Source organism: Etheostoma cragini, chromosome 19 (assembly GCF_013103735.1).
Source record: "Etheostoma cragini isolate CJK2018 chromosome 19, CSU_Ecrag_1.0, whole genome shotgun sequence".
In the NCBI taxonomy this organism is placed as follows: domain Eukaryota; kingdom Metazoa; phylum Chordata; class Actinopteri; order Perciformes; family Percidae; genus Etheostoma; species Etheostoma cragini.
In genome coordinates, this window is record NC_048425.1 from 2,473,341 (window position 1) to 2,498,061 (window position 24,721).

Consider the following 24,721-nt stretch of genomic DNA (forward strand, 5'->3'; position numbering starts at 1 on the left):
ACAGCACACAGAAAGACCCGGAACCACCTGGATTCAAATCCAGAACCTTCTTGAGCCCTCAGTGCTAACCACTGGGCCCCCATGTTAGGCCACCAGCTCGAAGGTAAGGGACTCACATGTGTCGAAGACTTGCTACTTTTCATTCTTTTGCTGTCAATACTCAATCACTTTGGACCAAATTATAAAGAAAAAACAACCCCAAAAATGTATATATATATACATACACGTATATAGATCATATTATGTTATAGATTATGCTGGAACATTTCTTCAGCGTCTACTAAAGGTGCGGGAGATCTCAAAGTATCACATGCACGAAAAACCTTATCTTCCTACACTGAAAAGGTTTTAAGATATATTTAGTTGATATTTAGTTCATTTGAAAAGAGAGAAGCTATTATTTTGTTTCAGGTTGGCACAGATTTTATTTAATTACATAAGTTATTTTGTACCATTGAGGCAAATTAAAGCATGTTCATTAACCTCTGAGAAACCGGTCTGAATTTGTCCTTATTTTTAAATCCGGTCACCCTGCCTGTCTCCGCTCTTTTGTTGGCAAAACTCAAATTTTTGCCGCTGAGAGGCCGATTACTGGGAATAATGAACTTTCCAGACACGCTTTCTGATAATGATCACTGCGTTTTGTAGATTAAGTTGCATTAAAACAAGCAATGTTCTGCATTCAATACATCCCATAAAACTTTCACTGGCATACAAAATGGAGTCCAAAAGCCATGACGGCTGGCATTGTGTAAGAAAACGATGAGCAAAACCAGGACTTGACCCGTCACCCCCTCTCTCAGTCACAAAAACCAAACAGGTGACCAGGTGATATTACTCTTCCTTCCACGGAGGATGAAAAAAAACATGATGGAGAAGTCTTTTTCTTCACTCGTTTGGCAACGGCTTGAACGTAACGGACGTTTATTAATATCAACAAGTTACACACTAAAGACATAAAGAAACGCTGATGAAGAAGAAATGCAGTTTAATTGATGATGACATAATGCAGTGCACATGGTACTGCTGTTTGTGGACATGGAGTGAAATATTCATGATTTTTCGGATTACATTCAGTGTGTTTCTCCCTGAAAACAACACAATATCACCCATGCTGTCAGTCATGTTTTAAAGTAAAAACATAAAGAGAATCTGAGAGTCACGGCGCTGTTCAGGAAGAAACCCAAAACTGGATTTGAAACCAGTTTTTGTTTCCCAGTCCCAACGCATTATTTAGTGCCTTTAAAAACTGATGTGTAGTGCCGTGTACATGCAGTGAAGTATTGCTTTATCAACAGGAACAACAGTCAGTGCAACTTTAAGGGTTAAAATAAACAACTCTAAGATTAGCAAAAGTGCATTTTTTGCGCATATAAAACTTTTTTGCGGTAATTTTGCGAGATTTTTAAGTCAACTGGACTATACATTAGAAGAAGTAGTTCATTATTTTGTGAAATCTGACCGTCATAACACAATCCATCGCCCAGCACATCTAAAGCTCATTAATTAACACAATAACATCTCGTTTGTTTAACTCCGTATGCAAAAACAGCAACTTGTGGGGCGGGCTATTTCTTTGCTGCGTGCAGTGACTTCCTGGAGTCTCCTCTGGTTAGTTAGTGAGTTTTTCAATCAACAGAGCCATGCTAGCTGTTTCTACTGTTTCCAGTCTTCATGCTGAGATAATGGGAGACATGAAAGTGATGCCTTTTATCAAACTGTCTAAAAGAAAGCAAACAAGCATATTTTCCAAAATGATGATCCAATAAAAAAAAAGCGTCAGGACTACCCCCCCAATCTGTGATGTCACAGCAGGTAATTTGCCCACAGCTGATGAAAACAGTGTATTTTGATCATGATTTAAGATTGCACTTAACAATGTTGAAGTTAAAGAGATGAGGCAGGATATACATCTGTTACTTTGGTTGTTTGAACATAAAACATTTTTATTTGCAGACTTCTAAGAAAAAGCACGAGCTAGAAGGAAGACTGCTCTGTATCGATGTCTTGAAGTGACGTATTCTTTTTTCGTGTCTGTAGTTTTGTTTAATGTATGAAATGTTTAGCTCTAGTTGGACATTTTCTGGGTTATTCTACTGTGTTGTGGCTTCTGTGATGTGTTTTCTTTAATCTTTATTTTGTGTAAAGTACAGTTTGCTGTGTGTGGACATTGGTCTGGAAGCTGTGAATGAAATTACTTTTGTATTATTGTCACGTAATACTGCGTGGGATGGGCCACTTAGTGGCATGACACATAAATAAAACATCATATCATCATCGTATTGTGAAATCCCAGACAGCGGTGGGACCAGAAGCTAGAACGTTTCAACCCATTGGAGATCAGGGCAGCAGTTTTATTCAGTGCATTACCTTTAAACAAACAGATCGTTTGAATGAAGTATTTTCAGGTAGATGTTAGACAGCAGCAAGTTTTAAAGAGAAAACTGGAAGCCAAAGCTAATAAAAAAAAAACAGCATTTTAAATGTTAGTGGTCTCTCTGCTGAAGCACGTGTCAGTTTTACCGTATGTCAAGGCAGCAGAGCTAAAGGCACGTTGCATTTACTGACGGGAATGACATTGGAAAAGACAATGCTTTAAAAGACAACTTTGCGGTGTGAAGGTGTCTTGCAAACTCGTAATAAAGTTATCAAGAGCACTTTCCCTGAAAAAGACAGCAGGATTGTCAAATCAAGTGTTTCTGAGGCTTGTGGATTTACAGCAAGATGGACAATTTTCTGGGGACTTTTTTCCCTTTATTTCAGAGTGACAGTGGGTAGACAGGCAAGGGGGGGTGGGGGGTGACAAGCAGCAAACGAACCTCAGCCTACACGGGGCTGGCGCTCCTACTGGGTGAGCTAGAGGTCGTCCCACAGCAAGGCGTTTAAAGTGGTTTTAAATTTATAATGCTATTTAAAGATACTAACACAAGTAACACACTTAAAAAATCCGCCCAGGCAAACTAAATCAATCTAAATAAAAGGATCTTGTCCGCCTCTTCACAGTACAGCGTGTAAATGTTTTAATCAAGCTGAACCAATTCAAACTCTCAAATTTGTATCATCTAAAGTGAAGAAGAAGAAGAAAAAGAAGAAACCTTGGATTTTTTCCCCCACTTGTGTCTAAAAACGCCTTTTCCCTCGAAGAGACACAGACCTAGAGGTAACAATCCTGAAAACAGATAAAAACCTAAAACACTAACACTAAAAATACTGATGGTGAAATGAAAGCAGAGGCTGTGAACAGATTGTAGTGTCCTGTAATTGGATTACGTGCACCTAAAGAACCGTTCTTTCCTGACATTCTGAGAAGCAGTCCGTCTTTTTGTTACGTTTGTGTGAATGAAGCCATCTGAACTAAAGTCTCTGACACTGAACTAACACTGTTTTTTTTATGTTGCCTTTCTTTAAATGGCTGATGATTTCTTCAATGTACAATTTCTTATACTGCACTGTAACTTTTCTCGTTTTATCTGTTTTTATTTTTAACTGTTGATTCTTGTGTTTTATCTGTTTTTCATTTTTGAACTGTTGATTCTTGTGTTGTCTCTGTTTTTAACTGTTTTTATGTAACACACTTTGAATTGCCCTGTTGCTGAAATGTGCGGTACAAATAAAGCTGCCTTGCCTACCTCAAAGCAACATGCCCAGTGGTTTCTTAGGAACAACATCAGGATCTAAACTCTGAAGGAGACATCTCACACTGGCCGAGTTTACGGGGATCTGATAGAGAGCATAAGTCCCTTATGTTTGGAAAGGCGAGCAGAATGAACTGGATCAGAACTGGAGTAAAAGTCTGGACTGATGTGTTGCTAAGTGATTTTCAAAGGTTAATTAGTGTGATTTATGCTGAGGTTGGCGGAGCTGGAGTTGAAGCGGCTCGGACCTGGCAGGACGACTACAACCCGGTCCAGTAAATGAGGTGCTTGTCAGTCTGTGCGACTTCGTTTACAAGGCCTGGTCGGCTCGTAATCGGCCGGTGTGAATGCAAAACCAACCAAACGGGACTAAGTCAACTTTTCCACTCTTGTGCGGACCAAAAGCAAACTAACCGAACACGTGATCCCCCCCAACCTTTGGACTTTAGAAGAAACCACTGTGAAGATGCAACAAAAAACAAGAGATGATGGATAGATAATTACAAAGTGGAGTTAAATGTTTCTCTCATCCTATTCTTTGTCTTTTAAAATTGTTTCATCTGTGTTGTCAATCCCTGTTTCCTTCAGTTTCTTTTTGCATACAGTCAACGGGGGCTATTTAAGGATCCCAAAACCTCAACACACACACACACACACCTATATATATATATATATATATGTATTGTATAAACCTACAAACACGTACTTCAGGAAATCCCATAGGATCTACATGGATCAGATTCCCTCCTCTAACTTTAGTGCTCAGACTTTGTGTTCTTGTGTGTGTGTGTGTGTGTGTGTGTGTGTGTTCTTATCTTATCATCCCTCTAAAACATGTTTTTTCTAATCATAGTTCAAACCTCTAGATTAACAAGAGTAAATCCCCGAACTTAACCCGCTATACCCTGAGCTGTGCTGGAAGATGGTGGTGGAAATGAGTTGTAAGAGAAGAGGGAAAAGGAGAGGATGAAGAAGAAGAGGAGAAGAAGCAAAGGAGTCAAGTACAATGAAATGGAAGAGGAGAAAACAGTAGGGAAATGAGAAAATGGAGAAGGAAGAAATTAAGACTGGGGAAAAGAGGAGAAAGAACAGGTGGAAAAACGTAAGTGGAGGTAGAGGAAAAATGAGGAGAGGGAGGGAGGAAGTGAGGAGGAAGAATGAATGTGGAAAAAGTGGGCAAGCAAAGAAAAGGAGAAGGATGAAAAAGGAAAAAGGGAGAACAAGGGAAGGAAGAAAATGAGAAAGAGGAGGAAGACGAAGAAGGAAAATCAAGAGGAAGAAAAGCGTAAAAGGGAGGGAAAAAGGAAGAGGATGATGCAGAGGAGGAAGAGGAAATGAAGAAAGCAACATTTAACGTATAGGTTAAAAATGTACGGTTGAGGTGGTAATTGTTATTACTTTAATTTTTTTAAACACTATTTTTGGTAAACTGCTGAGGAAGAGCGCAAACAAAGAATAGCTAAAGTTGCACATTTAACAAAACCTTTTTAACAATACATCTTGGATTTCCGATTGCACTCGAAGGCAGCATACATTGCAGTAATGCATCAAAGAGAAGAAAAGTCCCGTCTGTATTTGAGGTTCTTCTTCATAAAGATTGAATGGGGTGATAAAAGTTTAACAGTTTGAAGGCGTTCAGTCACCGCTGCCTGACCTGACTTTGCCTCGACGCTGTCGGGAACCAGCAGGCGGTAAAAAAAAAAAAAAAAAAGATCAGACGACGACATCACAATCTTTGATTCTGTTTCCGCTTTTTTTCTTCTATGCATGAGGGCAGAAGAGAGAGAGAGAGAGAGAGAGAGGGATGAAAGTCGGGCCGGAGAGGATGGCGAGGAAACAGCCGATACATGCTGAGATCTGAGAGCGACTTTTTGGAAATGCATCCAGTACAGTGATGCAGTTTTTCGGATGAGTGGGGAGTCGCTGAAGGCACACACGGAAACATCCGCGTGCATGCACACGCACACACACGCACAAACACACGGTTGTCATGTCAGAGACGTTTGTGGACCTTGGGCACTTTTGCTCATCAGCTCTATCTGTAAATTTATCTGGAACACATACATATACACGCACACACACACACACACACACATGCGCACACACGCGCACACACACACAGTTGGATCAAGTTCACAAGTTCATCAGTCACAACTTCAGCAAGATGACAGGATCACTTTAAAGACTCAAGCACAAAAAGACAAAGAAGGAGTAGAAGTTGTGTTGCATTCAGCCCCGTTCCACATGTAGAAACTTAAGATTCTTTTTCATTGTGTCGGCTTTTTTTCTGTTTCCTTTCCTCCATGTTTTTTTGTTCCTGGTCTCCTCCATCATCACTCTGCTGCCTTGGCTGGTCCAAAAGGTCCCACCATCTTCATAGCAGCGTAGTTCTGTAAGGATGGAAAGAAAATGTTACTTTTCCTTTTGATTCAATAACATTCGCTTTCTTCTTTTTCCCTCTGGCGGACGACAACAGACGGATTGAGATAGATTTCCGTTCTCTTCTTTACGTCATTCTTTGTAATCCAAATCCATTCCCTTTATCTTTCTTTCCTCTTGGTTTAAGAGCTTTCATACCAAACTATATCAATAAGACATTATACATCCAAGGTCAACATCACCATATTTATTTCACATGTATTTTCTTCATCTCTCAATTTCTCAGTTTTTTTTTAATGATGTTGTGATTGATTTCATGATGATGCTTTTTTGGTCATAACTCTCTTTTATTTTTGAATGTATTCTGTCTCTCTACTCATTTCCTTTCAATGTCTTTACTGTTATCTAATGAAACAGAAAAGTGCCAATCAGAAAAACAACGATGGCCAAAACTGTAAAAAAAAAAAATGTAAATTTTCATTTTGTTGTGCAAACAAATACGTATATGTCTTCCTCTGTCTCCATCCATGCACACACACACACACACACACACTCAAACTCACCGGGAAGGAGTAGAGGAAGACGCCAAAGAAGAGGAAGATGAAGAAGAGGATGATAAAGAGGATGATAAACCACTTGAACCGCCTCCACAGGATGAACTTGAGGGTCTTATAGGGGGAGGAGAACCAAAGGAAGGAGGTCTCTGGACGCCTGGGAGGAGAGAAGAAGATGGGAAACCATATTTGTCTGTTTGAGTGTGTGTGTATGTGTTTATGTGTGTGTGTGTGTGTGTGTGTGTGTAAGACTCACTGGGGTTCCTCCAGGTGAGGGTTCATGTTGGGCTCGTCTCTGCCGACGCCAGCTGGCCTCTCTTCGTGCTCCTGCTCCGTCACGATCTCCAGAGACATCTCCACCTTCCCCTGAAACACAGACGACGGGCCTTCATCGCACCGACAGATTCAAAGCCCTGCGTCCGCCTATAATGATTGTGATTTGTTTACAGAAATGCCAATAAACCAGAGCGTCTTTCCTCCCATCCCGACATGCTCTGTGGACTAGCAGGACCTTCCTCCACTGCACTGTAACTGAAGGTCTGGCTTTGCGAGACTATGCATGCTTGCTTGGTGTGTGTGTGTGTGTGTGTGTGTGTGTGTTTGATTTTTCTCACAGCAATGATCTTCTCTCCGTTTTGCTCGTAGGTGCAGGGCCACCATCCTTTGACGGTCTTCTGTTCGAACAGAGACACCAGTCTGTCCGTCGGCTGGCTCAGCAGCTGCAAGGTGCATTTTTCTGGAGACTTGGCCGGACGCTGCATTTGGTTCAGGTTCAACACCAGGTGACCTAAAGAAAACCATGAGGACAAGATGAATCACGTCAACAAGGAGGCTATCTGATAACCTGAATAAACAATTAAAAAAAACTGTACCCATGTGTTACTAACCCCTAGGTTCATTTTGCACCGGAATAGTCCTTTAAAGCGCCCAAATTATGCATCATTTTCAGGTTCATAATTGTATTTTGAGGTTGTACTAGAATATGTTTCCATGGTTGAATTTTCAAAAAACACCATATTTGTGTTGTACTGCACATTGCTGCAGATCCTGTTTTCACCCGGTGTGTTTGGGTCTCTGTTTTAGCTACAGAGTGAGACATCCTACTTATATACTATCTTTGTTGGGAATAACTTGGTAAGATCTCATCAGCAAGATAACTCTTTTACCAACTTTGGGCAGTATAAAGCAGGATTAGCTGGGAGATTACGGTCAACTAGTGGGTGTTGTAGCAGGGTTTACCAATTGAGAACGAGCTAGCATGCCACAGTTAACCACCGCATCTCGGCTAGTGACGTAGAAAGCCGTGCAGATGTTGAACAGCTCACCAGGAGACTGAAGGCAGAGGACATTCAGAAACAGTATCTCACTCAAAACAGCATGGATGTTTGTTTTTTCCAAGTGTGTATGCACGTGGAAGCACCAGAGACACAAATAACACCCCCAAAAAGTGTTTTTTTTTTCATAATATGGGCACTTTAAGCTAGAGGAGGTTTGAAAGATGAATATTACAATATCAGCCTTGAGATGCTTTTGGGAAACACAGATCTGTTTAACCAGCTGTGTTCACTCTATCTGGGCAGCTTTTCTTAATTATTAATTTCTGGGTGTGTTCTGAGTGAAATACAGATGACCCCGTGGTGAAAGGTAGTTAGTAGCTTTCTGATCATCACTGATGTTAAGTATGGGGGGAGTGTGGGCAGATGGACGGCTGAAGAGAGACTAGATGTCCACTGGAAGTGTTTTTCCACAGCTAACTGCAGTTTGACAGTGCGGCAGTAGGAAAATGGCTCGTGTCGGACCCTCGAACCATGCAGGAAGATTAACAGTCAGCGGTCCGAGCTGACGAGCTGGAGAAAGGGAGGAATGGAAGAAATGCTTTGAGGTGGCCACACACCCGCAGACTGTGTGAGGTGAATAAAGTCGAGCGAGAGAAAAAAAACCGCTGCAACGGAGTGAGACGGTGACGGACGGGAACAGATCTGGAATCCTCATCTTCCTCCTCCTCCTCCTCCTCTCGCACCGCAGACGGACACTCGGTCCACAGAGCGTCATCATTCCTTCTTTGGCAAAGGTGAAATAATACAGAGGGGAGTGAAATAGGAGAGGCACGGCGGCAAGTTATTCCAAGGGACGGAGCTGGGGGCAGCGTCAGGGGTGAAGGAAAGGCCCAATTTGGACAGCTTGAAAATGAAAATAAAATGGGCCCTTCCTCTCTGTGAAATGTGCCAACACAGTGGAAATGGAAGGGCGTTAACTCTGAAGATAAATGTTATCGCAGTAGTTTGTCTGTACCCACGACGCACATGTGGTTCCCTGGATGGATTTACCGCCTAAAGATGAATTAACTGTATTTGCACTGAAACTAAAAGGTGTGTATGTGTGTTTCTGATTTACTTTAAGAAGCAGTAATCTGGGAAATATGGATCTGTTTCCAGTAAGCCTTTAACTCAAGTTTAGTTTGGAAGTCAGAAACATCCTGATAGCTAAGATCTAGTCTTTATCCACGACGTTCCACTTCTGGGATTGCTCTGTTGCCGCTGGAAATTCTGCTTCACAAAGAGGTTTTCACTCTTTTCGGCAGACAGCTAGCTAGACCATCTGTCCACTCGTAGTTTTCTGCTGCACGACTAAAACAACTTTTGATTGGTTTAACTGTTGTCTTCCGGTCCAATTTAACCCCTTTTCAAAAGGGTTCTATATCAGAAATTTGGGTTTCTTTCAGACAAAATGTCCAGAAAAGTAAAATGGATTGTTCCGTTCAACGTTTCTCACGATTCAAATAAATAATTAGTTCAATATTCTCATTGAATTCTGGTGTTTTGTTAATTTTATAGCAATTGAAGAAAAAATATACATATAAAAAAAGAACTTGTGTGTGACAAATGTAAAAAAGAAAGAAAATAAAAAAGGTCAAAAAGACAAATCTAAAAAAAAAGTGACTAAAATGTGAACAAATGTAAAAAGATATATTTATATATATGAAAAAATGCCGAACAAAGTGACAAAAAAGTCCAAAAAGTGACAAATTGAAATCGAAAGTGAAAAAAATTCAAAAGGCTCAGGAAAAGTCAAAAAATGTTGAAAAAGTGACAAATACACAGGGGGAACGACACAAAAGGGTTACAAAAAGACAACCAAAAAGGCAACACTAAAAAAAAACATCATTGCCTAATCGATAACCAAGGGAAACACACATACACACACACACACACACACACACACACACACACACACACACACACACACAGAGCCCAGTGTTCTACCGAGGTAGTCGTCGAAGGAGAACTTGTCATTGTCCCAGATCTGGATGGTGAGTTCAGGGGCCAGTTTAGTCTCAGCTTTATCCAGACTCCAGAAATGTTCCTGCACACACAGAGGGACACACAAATGAAAGAGAAAAGTTTAGCATTTTCTAGTATCTCTTGTCTTTCTATGATGTATATTTACTCAATATTAGGGCTGGGTGATATGTACCCAAACCCTTCTATTGTTACATGTATAATTAATGATTCTCGACACTTGTAGTAAAACAGAGTTGGATGATGAGACAGAAGAGAGAGACGCTCGGACATGTTGGGAGGCTCCTTTCAGTTTGGAGCAGCACTCCATCGACACATCTCTCACTACATCACCACTTCCACACGGGACACTTTCTATCTGTACACACACACTCATTTCTGTCTGTGTGTGTGTGTGTGTGTGTTAGACCTCTTATCACCTCTGGTAAATCCACACTAAACTGCCAGACAGTATCTGATCCTGTCTCACCTTTGTACTAATGGGCTTCAGTGTGCAGCTGCTGCACACACAGATATTCCTCCATGTCTCCTTCCATTCCCTCAGTCGTCCTTTTTAGCTATGCGTGCGACACCTTTGCTGTTGTTATGTGGATAAAAATAAATAAAAACAAAAGGCTTTTCACACCTGAAATCAAACCGGCCCCCCTGTGATTCACAGTAAATGTCAACACGTCCCTGTAACCTTTCCTAAAAGTCCTCGGCGAGGAGATTTTCTTACTTTATATGTCCCCAAAGGGCAACTGGTTTTGAACCATTGATTGCAACATAAAGCCAACATGAAATAGCATTACTCAGGCTGCACTTCACACAGTGGAAGCCTGGAAAAGATTTCAATGAGTGATTTCCCACATGCTGATTTCCTGTCCTGAATCCTTTGGGGAATCCACAGTGTCTCAATTAGCAGGAATGAGAATATCTATCTTGATTTACACTCATCAGACAGGTCTCTCCTTCCAGTAACCAACACTTGTCCCGGTCCGGGTCTCTATAGTCTGGAGTCTATATTCACAAGGTTTTGGGATTGCTTTTTGCTGCCGGACATTGTGCCAAATGTCACACTTTCCTTGTGTTGGAATTTTGAACTCCGGGTGGATATATACGGACTATGGTTACCTACGGTTACCTGGTCCTCAGATCTCTGCAGGGTAAATCCAGACAGCTAGCTAGACTATCTGTCCAATCTGAGTTTTCTGTCGCACGGCTAACACAACTTTTGAACGTACACGTGTTCAACCAAAACAAGTTCCACCCCGGGACTATGGTCGGGGTGACAGCAGGTGTCCAGGAGACCTCCAGAGTCAGGGGTCTAAAATCTCTTTAAAATCTTGATCTGATCTGATCCTGGATAATATAAACCGTGGAGCTGTGAAGGGCTTTTGATTGAAAGACAAGATTATCTGTATGTAACAAGTCCTATTTGACACAATATCAGTTATTTAGAAATACAAAAATGATTAAAATCCAAAGGGTAGACATGGATGATGTTGTGATTCTCTGATAAACATACTGTTTTACTTTGTGCACGTTCTTAGACCGTAGTCTACACACTAATAGAGTGATTGACTGATCAGTCCAGGCTCCATAGCTGGAAAGATTTGAGGTTTCAGGTGAGAAATAAATTGAGACAACACAAAAGGCTCTTAAGCACTCAACATACTTTTTATACGCTTTGTTAGGATTTAAACGCCGTGTTGTCCTGTTGTCAAGTCAGACTTTTACCGCAGAGGACCAGGACTCATTTTTTTTTTTTTCACGTGAGTTGAATATTAAACTCAAAATGACTGCGCTGACTTTTAGCAGGGCGGACACACAAAAACCGTGTAGTCTCTCACTGAACAATACATCCGATGTGCTCCCTGTCTCTGTCTGTATGTTTAAATGACTCGTCTCTGCTGCCTGCGTAATGACTTCACACTCACTCTCTAAATCAGAAGTCTAAATTCACATCATGCTCTCACGCTTCATAACAACACTCGCAAACACTGGGAGTAAACACACTACACCCTGAGTTTGTGTGTGCGTGGCTGCTGAAGCATGTACGCCGGTCAGTGTGTGTGTGTGTGTGTGTGTGTGTGTGTGTGTGTGTGTGTGTGTGTGTGTGTGTCACTATATCCACAAACTCTGTCCAAGTACATACAGTTATCAATCCACTGCTGTCAAAAGCAGGGCTGGGACGCAATATACGAGTGTGTGTGTGTGTGTGTGTGTGTTCTCTACAATATCTAACAACATCAATCAACTTCCTTTTTGTTGCCAGACTGCTAAGTACAGCACAGAGTCATTGTTTCCTCATCCCTCTTTCACCCTCTTTCACCCTCTTTCACCCTCTCCCCCTAAATTAAGCTCTGATACGTTCAACTATTGCCAATGCTAAACATATTGTTTTATTAAATACATTTTAATAACAAAAACTGCCGATTAGAGGAAATCAATTGTCTTAGGTTTACAGATGTATTCTGTTTCTCTCAACAGTCTCCCATTTTTTATCTCAAACTATTAGTGCCGTGTGGTAGATGGTCGTGTAATAAAGTAGGTTTCTACAGCAGCTACATCTCACAAGTCAACATTCTTAACAATAAGAAATGTGACCTTAAAACTAGTTCGTAAATGTGAGAATGTTTTCTGAAAATATTTGCAGACTGACATTTTTTATGTATAATTAAAAAAAGAGCTTTTATGTTATTCCTTGGAGAAATAAATACTTTTATTTTTGCATTTGCCTACTTCCTGTTTGTTCAACTTCAATGCTCCTATATCAACATATTACTATGAACAATTGATCAAATGACCATGCAATGTAATAAAAACCAAGAGATAATTATTACCCGAGTAACTGTTATTAGGGAGATACTTTTACATCTTTTTTCTCCCTGTTTTGGTTCCTTATCACCCCAAAAATTATATATAAATATAAGTAAGATGCCGGACATTACACACATTTTGCATATCTTGAAAATTGAAATTGGAATTGAAAAGTCTGAATTATACGGGAGAGGATTAGGGTCACGTGTGAGTCTGAGTTTAAAGGCTGAATTCTAAGAACATCAACATTTTTAGAAAAAAAGTCTGAATTCTGACATTTTTTTTGTATTCTGACTTTAAACTCAGAACAAAAATTTATTTTATTTCACCTGTGGCCCTGATACTGAGGAAAGCCCACTCTAGGTTTTCTGAGCTGAACTAACCGAGCTGAAAGTGATCAGACCCTGTGACTCAGGGCTTATATCACCGACCGCTGACTGACTTCACTAAACTCAGTTTCTGGCTCCAGCTCTGTTTTGGAACGAAAGCTCTCCACCCAGCAGTGTTTTATTCAAAGCTCCCTCTCGTCTCCTCGTCTCCTCGTCTTCTCGCTGATTGAGGATGCAGCCACGAGCGAGCGAACGCTGTCGTAAAACATGTCGGCTGCCGACGGCTAAAGAGGCTCGTTTTCACGCCAAGTAAAGCAAATGACAGCCGTGATGTTATTCCAGTATTAAGTTGAAGTTGTTTTAGCTCTTCGCTACATGTCTCTGTTGAGTCTCAGAGATTCAACAACATCTAGTAATGTCACTGCATTATTTTTGTTAATTGAGGTCCACTGTAAATTATTGAGGGGAACTCCTGCTTCATTTATTGATGCAATTCATCAAATAACTGATTTCAACCAGGTGTGTGTGTATTTGTGTGTGTGTGTGTGTATGTGTGTGTGTGTGTGTGTGTTTGTGAGAGTGTGTGTGTGTGTGTGTCTATCTTTGAAAAATCTCATGAACCATTTATCCAATGTACTTCACACTTGGTTTCCTGGGTACTCAATGAACTTGGGGTTTGGGATTTGGAGCAGTCTGGAGAGAATTGGATATTAATAAACTGTGAATTAAACTAAACGACCGAACAATAGGTCAGGGGCTCTTCCGTGTCCAACCTTCACAATAAAAGCCCAGCTTAAAAAACTCTGACATCTCTCTGACATCTCTGACTCTAAATTTACTCAGATCATTTCGATATATATATATATATATATATATATATATATATATATATATATATATATATATATATATATATATATATATATATATATATATATATATATATATATATATATATATATATATATATATATATACATACAGTATATATATATATACACACACACACACACACACACACACACACACACACACATTTTGGAGTGCCGAAAATCTCTGAGAGTCTTTTGCGACATGTAGCAGCCTTTTTTAATGTGTTTGTTATGGCCGTTTGTATTGGGATAAAAAAAACAATAAATAAAATGATGTATTGTGCAGCCCTCAATTCAACTATAACTAACTCTTGTTTGACAGTGCTTCATGTTGAAATGTTATCTTTATGTTAGTACCCTACTTGTCTTTACTTTGAATTGTGAATCTTATACTTCTAATCTTAATGTACATCTTTAGCTCTGTGTCAGCACTAGGAAAGTGTTAATCTTATAATGGATGGGCCGTGTAAGCAGCCTGACACGAAAATAAACAATTCAGTCATTCATTCATAGATATAAATGGCAGATGACAGACTTACCTTCCTGTTGACGGTACAGCGTTGTTCTGCAGGTAAATAGTGGAAAGGAAACAGGAATCTGTAGTTGAAGTTTCCCTCTCCGCCCAGAGAGCGGTAGTGGACGTCGGTCTTCTGCTTGTTGTGCTCGTGTCCGTCGAGCCAGCTGAGAGTTTCACAATCAAACACATGACGCTCATGTTAATTTGGTTTTTGTATTTACTAATTACAATGAGACGATTAATATGGTATTTTTTAAGAGAGAACCAAACTACATGAAGAACCAGAAGAGTGAGATTTTGTGATTCGTGTACCCTTTAACGTAGATGTCACTCATTTTCTCCCCGCTGACGCTGACATCGTCCAGGAGGACGTCGCTGGTGTTCCAGATGATGCAACGCAGGAAGAACCTGAGCGAGAACCAGAACGTTCCATGCATTTATTGGTGTATTGATTGTGTCATTGAGTCATTGTTACGTAACTGAGAAGATGAATGGATGAATAGTTGGCTGACCGTTTAATGGATGGATTTTAAAAGCCTGACTAATTTACCAGTTGGTTGACTGATTGATTGATAAAATAAAATTTCGCTGGATGTCACTTTTTTCGGCCGAATGTCCGTCACCTTCCTTTTTCTTTGTGTTTCTTTGCATTCACAATTCAGTAGATTTCTGAGTTGTTAACGGCTCCTCAGATCTCTGCAGGGTAAATACACACAGTTGGCTAGACTATGTCTCCAATCTGAGTTTTCTGTTTCACGACTAAAACAAGCAAGTTTCTTCGGAACTTCGAGGATATTTTGCAGTGGCACCGTGGCTCCGTCCGGCGCTTAGCACTGCCCATTGCGATTGTGATTGGTATAAAGAAATGCAAGAGCACGTTTTTCTTCCATCGCAGTATACTGCGTGGACTTTGTGTGTGTGTGTGTGTGTTTTGTCCCTACTTCTTAGCCTTGCGTGGTGTGATGTTGAACGGAGGTCCAGGGGGTCCCAGGGACTTGGGGAACAGGTCCACCCACATCAACAGACGGCCCTGATGGAGAGCACAATGACCAATAGAAAGACAGAAAAGGACACAGAAAAACCACAACCAAAGAGAAGCTAAGACACTGACAACAGATGGTGCTGGAAACATGTGTGAATACCTGCTCTATGTCGGGCTGCAGTGGACTGTACAGTGGTCTGGTCTCCACATGTTCAGGTACAAATCCCATTTTCCTCAAGATGATGAGGGACAGCCGCTCCTTAATTGAACCGAGGTGACGTTTAGACACATTTTTGTCCTCTGAAAACCAACATACACACACACACACACACAAAAATTGAGCTTTAAGTGTAGGTCGTAACACTCTTTTAATGACTATTAGAGCTCTCTGAGTAGAGAATGGAAACATAGAACACTGGGTGGACTGGGATGAGAGCAGTTCACATAGGAATTATTTATTATTCTCACACACACACACACACACACACACACACACACTTAACTGTTCATGGGTTTGTGCATCACAAATGTCTGAGGAAAATCTGCGTTGGTTCCAAGCAAAACTAAAATATCAAACTAACGTCAAAAGTTTATGACTGTAAACTTAGAGTCACCTCGACTCTGAGAGGAGAGGAGGAAAAGACTGAAAAGTGGTAGGAGAGGAGAGAAGGGTGGATGAAAAGAACGGAGGATGATATGAAAAGTGGTGAAAAGAAGAGCACAGCAAAGAGAACAAGAGAAATTAGAGAGGAAGGTGAGTGAAAGAAGGATTGAAGAAGAGAGAAGAGTAAATGCAGGTAAGAAATCAAAGAAAAAAAACGGGAAACAAAAATAAGAAAAACAAAAAAGGAAGGGGCGATGGATGAGGAAGAGGGGAGGGGAAGAGAAGAGTGATACAAATGGCAGGGAGAGAACATGAATTGCTAAAAGATAAAGGGAAAATGAAGGATCATAGGGAAAAAAGGTGAGAAACAGTTAAGTAGAAAAGAAAAAAAAATGGAGAGAAAGGTGAGTGAAAAGTGGAATAGACAAAACCAAAGTAAGAAAGAGAAAATATGGGAGAGGAAAGACTCAAACAAAAAGAGAAAGAAAAATTCAGAGGTAAGAGAGGAAGAGGAGTGCGGCCTCTCGGCCAATTAGCAACCGCTTTTGACGGACAGCAGGCTGACGCACAGTAACCGCGGCAACTGTGGAAAGAGAACGCAGAGGCGCTCCTCGCTAACCAAGAGACGACCACGATGTTGACGTTGGCTGGTACGCACGCGTTTGTACACACACACACACACACACACACACACACACACAGAGTTATACCATAAATCACCACAACGACAACCATGACCTTGTATCGCACCAGCCATGGAACATATGTGTGTGTGTGTGTGTGTGTGTGTGTGTGTGTATCTGTGTGTGTGTAGGGGGTGAAAATTAATCTTGAATATCTCATCACTTCACTCTTCAGGTGGTCCTGCCATGTAACCCCCCCCTCCACGTCCTCCCTCTCCTCCTCCCAAGTTTTTCAGTTTTAGTAGCAGAGGAGCAGATGGAGGAGAGGAAGCAGGAAGGGAGGTAGACAGAGACAAAAAGTGATGGGGAAAAGATGGAGCAAAAGCGATAATGTGGAAGACAGGAAAAGAGTAAGAAAGTGTAGAGGGGAAAGGAGGAACAACAAGAAAGCAGAAAGGAAAAGGAAAGAAATAGGATTAAGGAGAGAAGTGGGTTCAGAAAGGAAAGGTGGAGAGAAAAGAAAGAGTAAGGTCATGTGCGTCAGTTTGGTTTAAAATGTGGTTTAATGTAGGCCTCATCACCAAATTTCTCTCTCATATTGCTCCTTATAACCACTGAAAACTCTCAAAACATCTAACCCTAAGTCCTGTTATTATGGACAGTATCTGACATTAAGCGTTTCTGCTTCACGTTTGTTGGTTGACTCCCCACGGTTCTCATGGGCTTTATAAGTCATAACTTGAAAACATAATTTTCAGTGTTTTGAGAAGCAATATGAGAGAGAAACGTGGTAATCTTTGATCATCGTTACAGGTAGCCTACATTAAACCACGTTAAGATTTTCCTCGCCATGAGTGCCAATGAAGAAGAAAACAATGAGAGATTTGCAGATTCATTATGGCATGTATTCATTTAGTGACGGTATAGTATTGGTTTATGATGATTTATGAGCGCTTGTCACTCACCAAGGTCTGCAGCGGTGTATCGGTCTCCTCTGAAGTGGACCACGTTGTCTTGGTAGACGGGCTTGCGCAGGTTTTGGCGCTCACATACTCTGCACAGCAGCTGGCTGGGTTTCAGCTGGTCTCGCCACTGGTTTACCCCCGACCTAATGGGCGAGAGACATCGAGAGAGAGAGAGTGGGTGGGCAGAGAAAGAGACTTTGGAAAGGGAAAATCATGTTCATTTACTTACTTACAGACATATTTGATTGTAATTCATTCTATTGATTTTGCCCTATAAAACCATTAGAAAAATCCTCAATGAAAACAAACTCCTACTTACACACAGTAGGACTGTGGCAGACCACACCTGCCCCCGTACTTGGACAGAAAGCGGTTCTCCAGGTCGATCACCGTCTCTCCGATCTTCTCGTCTTTGGTCAGCATGTCGTGGTCGTACAGCATCACCCGAAGGTCCTTCTCCAGAGGGAGGGAACATGTAAGCTCGAACATCCTGAAGGTGAAAAGAGCAAATTGTCCTTTAAAGATTTAACTTTAAAGCCTCTGAACACCAGGACTGGGTACCAAATGTAATACTTTTAAGGCACCAACCGAGTATCGAAAAATGCGTTGTCATACAGTACCCAATTGCAATACCTAAGGAGTAAATCTCTTCAGAGTCAGTGAGCAAACATCTGCTTAATTTTCAAAATAAAATAGACCGTGCTCACGGCGGATCATATTTCCCTACACTACACCTTTGAAATACAGCACAGCGTTGTTTCTCCTCTACTCCTCTGGATGGAAACAAGCTGTTGTTGGTTTCGTGGTTCTATTCTACGTGAATTCACGAGATCTTATAGGTCCTCGTGACTTCAGCAGCCGTTTCCGCAACAAATCTGGACCTGGTGGGTATTGATGGACGGCGGAGCACGGCGCAGACACGCAGTGGAGCCGTTCTGCAACTGGTGGAAATTAGGAATAAGTCTGATGTGTGGGAACATTTGTACATATCATATGCTGAAGTATATTTCTGGAAAGATTTAAAGAACAAATAAGAACAAGTGACGAAGAAGAACGTGACCCCTAAACCAAGATACGAACCGAACCGTGGGTTTTTGTGAACCGTACCACCCCTACAGGGGCCTAAGGAAGATGTCAGTCAATCTGTCTTTAACACCCACACAGTCCTGGGAAGCTGTCCAATCAGCCAGATTAACTGAATACACCTTTGATTTCAGGGCCTTTAAACAAGCTTTATTGATGTGAGACACACCACGTTCTACTCTGCTTTAACAAAGGTACACAAAACAAATCATGTCAAAAGTTAATAGCTGCACTGACTGTTCAGCCCGTCACTGAGAGCAGTTTGTGCTGACACTGGGATTGCTGTGTGTGTAGCAACCCCTACTGGTGTGAAAAGGAAAAAGAAGAAGAAGAAAAAAGCCCAGAGGAAGAGAAAGACACACAGAAGAGATTAAGGGGGGAAAGTGATCAGATAGTGGCTAACGTATTAAAGAGTGCAAGATAAATCAGTCAGCAGGCAGTCAATCATGCTGTTACTTAAGACTGCGTTATGTCTTCATGGAAAAAATTGCCTTGGTTTTTAATCTGAGTAATGTGTTTGGCCTGGAAAGAGCAATTCCACCCATCATTTAACATGTTGAATGGGAATGTCCTCGAGTTATTTTCTGTTTTCACAGTCTCCAACTAAAACCACAAGTGTATGTGACACAGTTAAACTGAGTGAGAAGCCAAAAAGCTGCAAGGTAACAGGTGGTTTTCCTTCGGGCCCCAGACCTTCAGGGGCTGCACCACTAAAGCAGACTACTGAGTGAAATGATGAGGGCCTTAAACTAACAAGTTAACACCTGGTTTGAGCCTCAGCATGACCTCCTCCCAAACTCAAAAAAGCACCCAAAATGTAAATGGTGCATGTTACGACAATAATGTTGTTTCTGTTATCTTCTGTAAAGGACTATTTTCTAGTGATTATCATTTGTGAACAAAATACAAAACATATTACTCGCAGAAAACATTAAAAACTACTGATAACATCAGAAAATGTGCAGACTTGTTTATATGTCACGTGACGTTTCATCACATAACATCTGCAGGGAGCGACGAGATCATATGAGATGTGTGACAGGACTTAAGGACCTGGATGAATTTAAAGAGGTTTGTAGAGGTAAGTGGATTATAAAAAGGTTTAATAATAAATATTATTCATCGATCAAAGGGATGTTACGTACTTTCCAAAGACGGGGTCCAGAGTACATGGGATGTAGTTTTCATGGTCGTTGATGGTCTTTTTCCCCAAAGCGATCTTCACATAGGGGTCACACTGAAAATACAAAACTTTGTATTAACTCATTTGTTCTCAAATCCCCTTCATTTGGTTGTACTTGTTTTATTTCCTTTTTTATTCCATGTTCTTTTCTTTCCTGACCATTTCTTTCACGTACCTCAAAAGGTAAGTCTATTTATGTCTTTTTACCATCCTCAGGATTTATCAGTTCTGTCCTCTGGTTAAATACATATGGTCACCTACTATATCTGAGGGTTTAATGTTTTTGACACTATTGATGTTTTTATGCTTCCTCTGCTATCCTCTGGCTTCGTACCTTCCCGTTGGTGTCTTTGGGCTGCAGTCCTTGAGCCTGGACGATGTAGATCCGCACCAAACACTCCTCAATGCCGTTGGGAGGAAGCTTTCTGAACTGTCTGGGGGGAGCGGGGACAGAGGGGTCCTCTGGTAGTGGGTAGATCTTGAACATACCCTGGTTAATGAGGACACGGGGGTTTGTGGGATTCAAATTAGGGACAAAGACACAGTTAAAGAATATTAAGAGGCGTAATATTGGGATGCAGCAGAAGAGAAGACGGTTTTTACCTTGAACTCTCCTACCACCGAAGGATCTTCTCCTTCATCCTGAGTCTTTCCTCTGTGCAGCTTAAACGTCTGACAGAAATCTGAGAGACCTTCAAAGCCCTCCACCTTCTCCAACTCCTGGTCAAACACCTGAAAAAGAGGAGCGGAGGGGTTTATCTCATCTTGTTCGATTGCACATGGCGGCTTTGATAGTGTTGTTCACGTGACACTCAAATACAGAAATAAGAGATGGAGAGAGGGATGAAAGGACTGTGCAAAAAAGGAAAGAATGAGAAGTTTGAGAGAGATAAAGTAGGGTGAAAGAGAAGAGAACTGGGCTGTAAAGAAAATGAGATAAATAAAAAAAAGGCAAAGAGAAGGAAAGAGTGAAAACGGGATTTCTTGAAATACAGACGGTGGTATTTGCGTCATTTTTATTTTTAAGCATCTTCATCAGGTTCCCAGCCCCCCACACAAACACACACACACACACACACACACACACACGCTGGCATGTATTCATACTGTATCTGGGCAGGGACGTCTATGTGTCAGAAGCACAAAAAGACTAATATCTTTTCATTAGTGATGTTTGTCTGCTTTAGTCTCGCACACATACACACACACACACACACACACACACAAACACACACACACACACGCACACCAGGGGAAAGTGAAAGTGTAAAAAGGCGAGCTGGAAACTGTCTTTCACTTCAGCATAAAAACAACAAAACAAGTAGCAACAAAACCAGTATTAAAACAATATTTTTTAACTTGGGATTATTAAAGTATGTTGTGTTATTATTATCAAGGTGAGAAGAGAAATGAAAAAATTAGAAAATGGAAGATAACTGGAACAGTTGACATCAAGGAAAAAGATCTGGAAGACCAAGGAAAATGTCAGAATGGCCTCGAGACCTGGTGAGAAATGCTGAGAAGAACCCATCACTGCAAAAACTAGTGACGGACACAGGTCTAGCTGTCAACAGGATAACGACCCAACGTACTTTAAACAACAAAGACCTGCATGGTAGAGTTACAGGAGAAAAGCCTTTCTTGAGACCTCGATACAAAAAGAAGAGTTTAAAAAGAAAAAAGAAGCCTTTTGGAACAATTTGCAAAACAAATAAGCTTGGAGAAAAAAGCAGCAAAGCATTTATAGAGAATAAAACCTTGCCAACTGTAAAGCATGGAGACGGATCCATTGTGATTTGGGGTTATGTCGCAGCTGGGGGGGCACAGAAAACACTGTGGAAGGAAGAATGGATTCCAACAACTATAAATACATTTTAGAGGCTGATGTTTGAAAGGTCAGTCCAGAAACTGAAGTTGAAGAGAGATTAGGTATTTCAGCAAGACAATCAACCAAAGCATAACCTCCAAATCAACCGTGAAGTAGCATACCTCCAGGAAAGACGGATTAATGTTTTGGAATGGCTGCCACACTCCTCAGATTTGATTAGCATTAAAGAATCTGTGGAGGGATCTCAAACATGTCGTGCATGCAAAGAGCGTTTTTCTGAGCTACAGTTGTTTGGCCAGAAAAGAGTGTGAGTGTGTGTGTGTTTGTGTGTGTGTGTGTGACTCTTAGCTAGTGATAGGAAGAGATTGTAAGCTGGTGTAGCTGCCCGAGTAGAAGTTACAAAGCACTAATTCACTTTTTGAACTGACTGTGTACTTATGTTGGCAGCTTGAATTTCCACAAGAGATGAATCATTATTTTTAACTAAATTCAAAATAAACATTTTGCCGAATATTAAGCTGTTATTTTTATTGTCTGATGTAACATTTGTAGGTTTTCAAAAGGTGTTTACACTGTAAAAAAGATTTCTCATTTATTTTTTCACTCATTTCTTATTTGATGAAAAAATGATTTTTTGTCTAAGGGACTTAAAACATTGCATTGCTCTCACTTTAGGATTGCAAGTTGCAAGCTGATATTAGTTGTTATAAATTAATTGGGAATTGTAACTGTACTGTAATTGTTGTTAGGAAAACTTGTTTTAGTAACTAATAACTAATAAACAACTAGTAACTAATTTGTGTACCCTCAACTATTATTGTTATAGCAGAACAACCTAAAAAGGGTTGTTAAAACTCAAAATAATTCATGTGCAACTAGATCACTGTTATTTCTTTTCTTAAAGTTGATACAAGTAAGCACTTTTTACAGTATACATGCCAGGAATACTGGCCTTCCTTTCATCTTCCATCATCTAGTGTACGTATTTGTTATGTTGCCTTTCAATAAAGGATGCATGTATGTATGATAGATCAACTCTCCAACCCCTTGTGTGTCTAAACCCTCTCCCCTATCCCCTGATACTGGGTTTGGTGCTCCAGTAGTGAAATGATCCGCTGTTTCCAGACCTTTCTTTCGTTTACATCATCCCCCCTCATCAATCTCCTTTTCCTCCCTCTCCATCCTCACCCTACTTTTCCAACTCTTTCACCCCTTCTCCACCCAAATCTAATACCCTCTACACCCTTCATTCCTCTCTACTTCCTCCTCTTTTTTCTAAGTAACCTCTGTGTTGCCTTTGTTAGGTTTAGGGAGGTATGTTATGTGTCAGTTTGTATATGACTCCTAAAATGAACTTTACACTTTGCAGTGGGAAGTGCTCTCTAAAAATCATACATTTATTTAATGGCTGTAGTAATTTTTTCAGGATGGAGAAATTTGCCTTTTAGTGATGCAATCAACCCATTTTTGGGGGCTTTTCCTCTTTATTTTAGAGTACATATACTCTCTACATATGGAGGAGGTGGTGCATCTATGATTCATCGGGATAGTGAATCAGGATAGTGAATAAGGATTATTATAATGAAAAGGAATCGTGGGACCACAGTAAAGATTCACACCGCTGGTGTAAAGGTGAAGCTGAAGTTGAGGAGATTAAGAGGTCAGAAAGCCTTGAAGAAATCTAGGATGATGCAAATGAAAGACAAAGTCTGGAAACACTGGCTCACTGAAATCCAACAAATCCCAATCCTCCTGCACCGTACCCAGTACCAGGGGAGAAAGTAAAGGGAGGGAGGAGGAGGTGAAAAGTGAAGGCGAGAGGTAAACCAAGTCATAACAAGGATGGAAACAGCAGCGTCTGTGTGACAGAAGAAAAACAAACCCATCCCACTGTCATCAAGGAGGGAGCGAGAGGAGGAGGAGGAGGAGGAGGAGGAGGAGGAGGAGGAGGAGGAGGAGGAGGAGGAGGAGGAGGAGGAGGAGGAGGTTGAAGGCGGGAAAGAAGAAGAGAGGTGAGAAGGGGGTGAGAGTGTGGAAGGAGAGAGGTGAGCCCAGGACAAAGACTTTACTGAAGGTAGAGACTGAAAGGGACACTACAAAGAAGGTCAGATGAAGAAATGAGTTGAACTAGAGAAGGAAAAAGAAAATTGTGTTTCAGGTGAGATATACAGGTGGAGGTCTCGAGCTCTTATTCCTTCAATTCAATTCAGAAAACAAAATACAACACTGTTTTGTTTTTAATCCAAGTATAAATATATAAATGTATTTATTCTTAAAATGTCTGGGTCATTTTTGACAGCAGTTGCAGCAATCACTGTGACAGACAGCTCATAGAGGCTATTGAGGTACTTTAAGACGGCACTCAAACCGATAAGTCAGTCAAATCTAAACAAAATAGATGTGATACAAACGAGAAAATGTATAATTTGATTTCAGCAAAAAGACTGTTGTAATGAGCTAAATTTCCTTTTACGAAAACCAAAAGTACAATGAAGTAACTGCATATAGTTGACTTACTCAAAAAGTAACATTTCAAGTTGATAAGAGTTCATTGTTTGGAAATAAGTCTATCTTATCTAATAGCAACAGGAAAACAATATCATCTGTGCTGGATGAATCATAAGTTCTCGTTTTTCAGGGATCTCTCATTTGCTTAATTGGTTTTGATAGATTTAGTCATTACCATCACTCATTTTCTAGCAGACCTCCATGGTGACGCCAGACGAGAGCATTCAGTTGATGATGCAACTGCAAAGCCTCTGCAGGGGCCGTAGTAGGAACTGGAAAACATTAACTAGGAACTAGGAAGGCGTCGAGAAGGAGGCGACAGAAGACCCGAGGCTCAGAGGAAAGGTGAGGATTTTAAGACGAGAGAGAGTTTACCTCGGGTCAAAGGGTGGAAAGTGTGTCTCAGCTGACAGTAGCGACCCGGAGAATGTCGCGGGGCAGAGGGAACGGAAGAGGGCGAAGAGACGTAGGTGGCAGCACGGGGTGAGAGGAAGGTAAAGGAGGTTGGTAAGGTTGGAAACAGTGGCTCACTTTCCTGTGACAGAAGCAGATCTGACT

The 24,721-nt window shown here is 40.9% G+C and overlaps 1 protein-coding gene across 9 annotated transcripts in view; it reads right to left on the reverse strand.

Annotated features, from left to right (window-relative positions):
- Positions 1–5,904: 5,904 nt before the first annotated feature.
- Positions 5,905–24,721, reverse strand: part of dysf (dysferlin, limb girdle muscular dystrophy 2B (autosomal recessive)) — a 77,612-nt gene continuing 58,795 nt past the window's right edge. For all 9 annotated transcript variants that reach the window (XM_034857022.1, XM_034857023.1, XM_034857018.1 and 6 more), the window contains 14 exons: positions 20,431–20,559; positions 20,162–20,317; positions 19,790–19,881; positions 17,881–18,051; positions 17,562–17,704; positions 15,530–15,669; positions 15,329–15,417; positions 14,700–14,795; positions 14,410–14,551; positions 9,832–9,931; positions 7,183–7,355; positions 6,825–6,934; positions 6,578–6,725; positions 5,905–6,025 (listed from right to left, as the gene is read on the reverse strand). In XM_034857022.1, the coding sequence (XP_034712913.1) occupies positions 5,969–6,025; positions 6,578–6,725; positions 6,825–6,934; positions 7,183–7,355; positions 9,832–9,931; positions 14,410–14,551; positions 14,700–14,795; positions 15,329–15,417; positions 15,530–15,669; positions 17,562–17,704; positions 17,881–18,051; positions 19,790–19,881; positions 20,162–20,317; positions 20,431–20,559 (1,746 nt within the window). In that variant the 3' untranslated portion in view covers positions 5,905–5,968. The remainder of the gene's footprint in view (positions 6,026–6,577; positions 6,726–6,824; positions 6,935–7,182; positions 7,356–9,831; positions 9,932–14,409; positions 14,552–14,699; positions 14,796–15,328; positions 15,418–15,529; positions 15,670–17,561; positions 17,705–17,880; positions 18,052–19,789; positions 19,882–20,161; positions 20,318–20,430; positions 20,560–24,721) is intronic.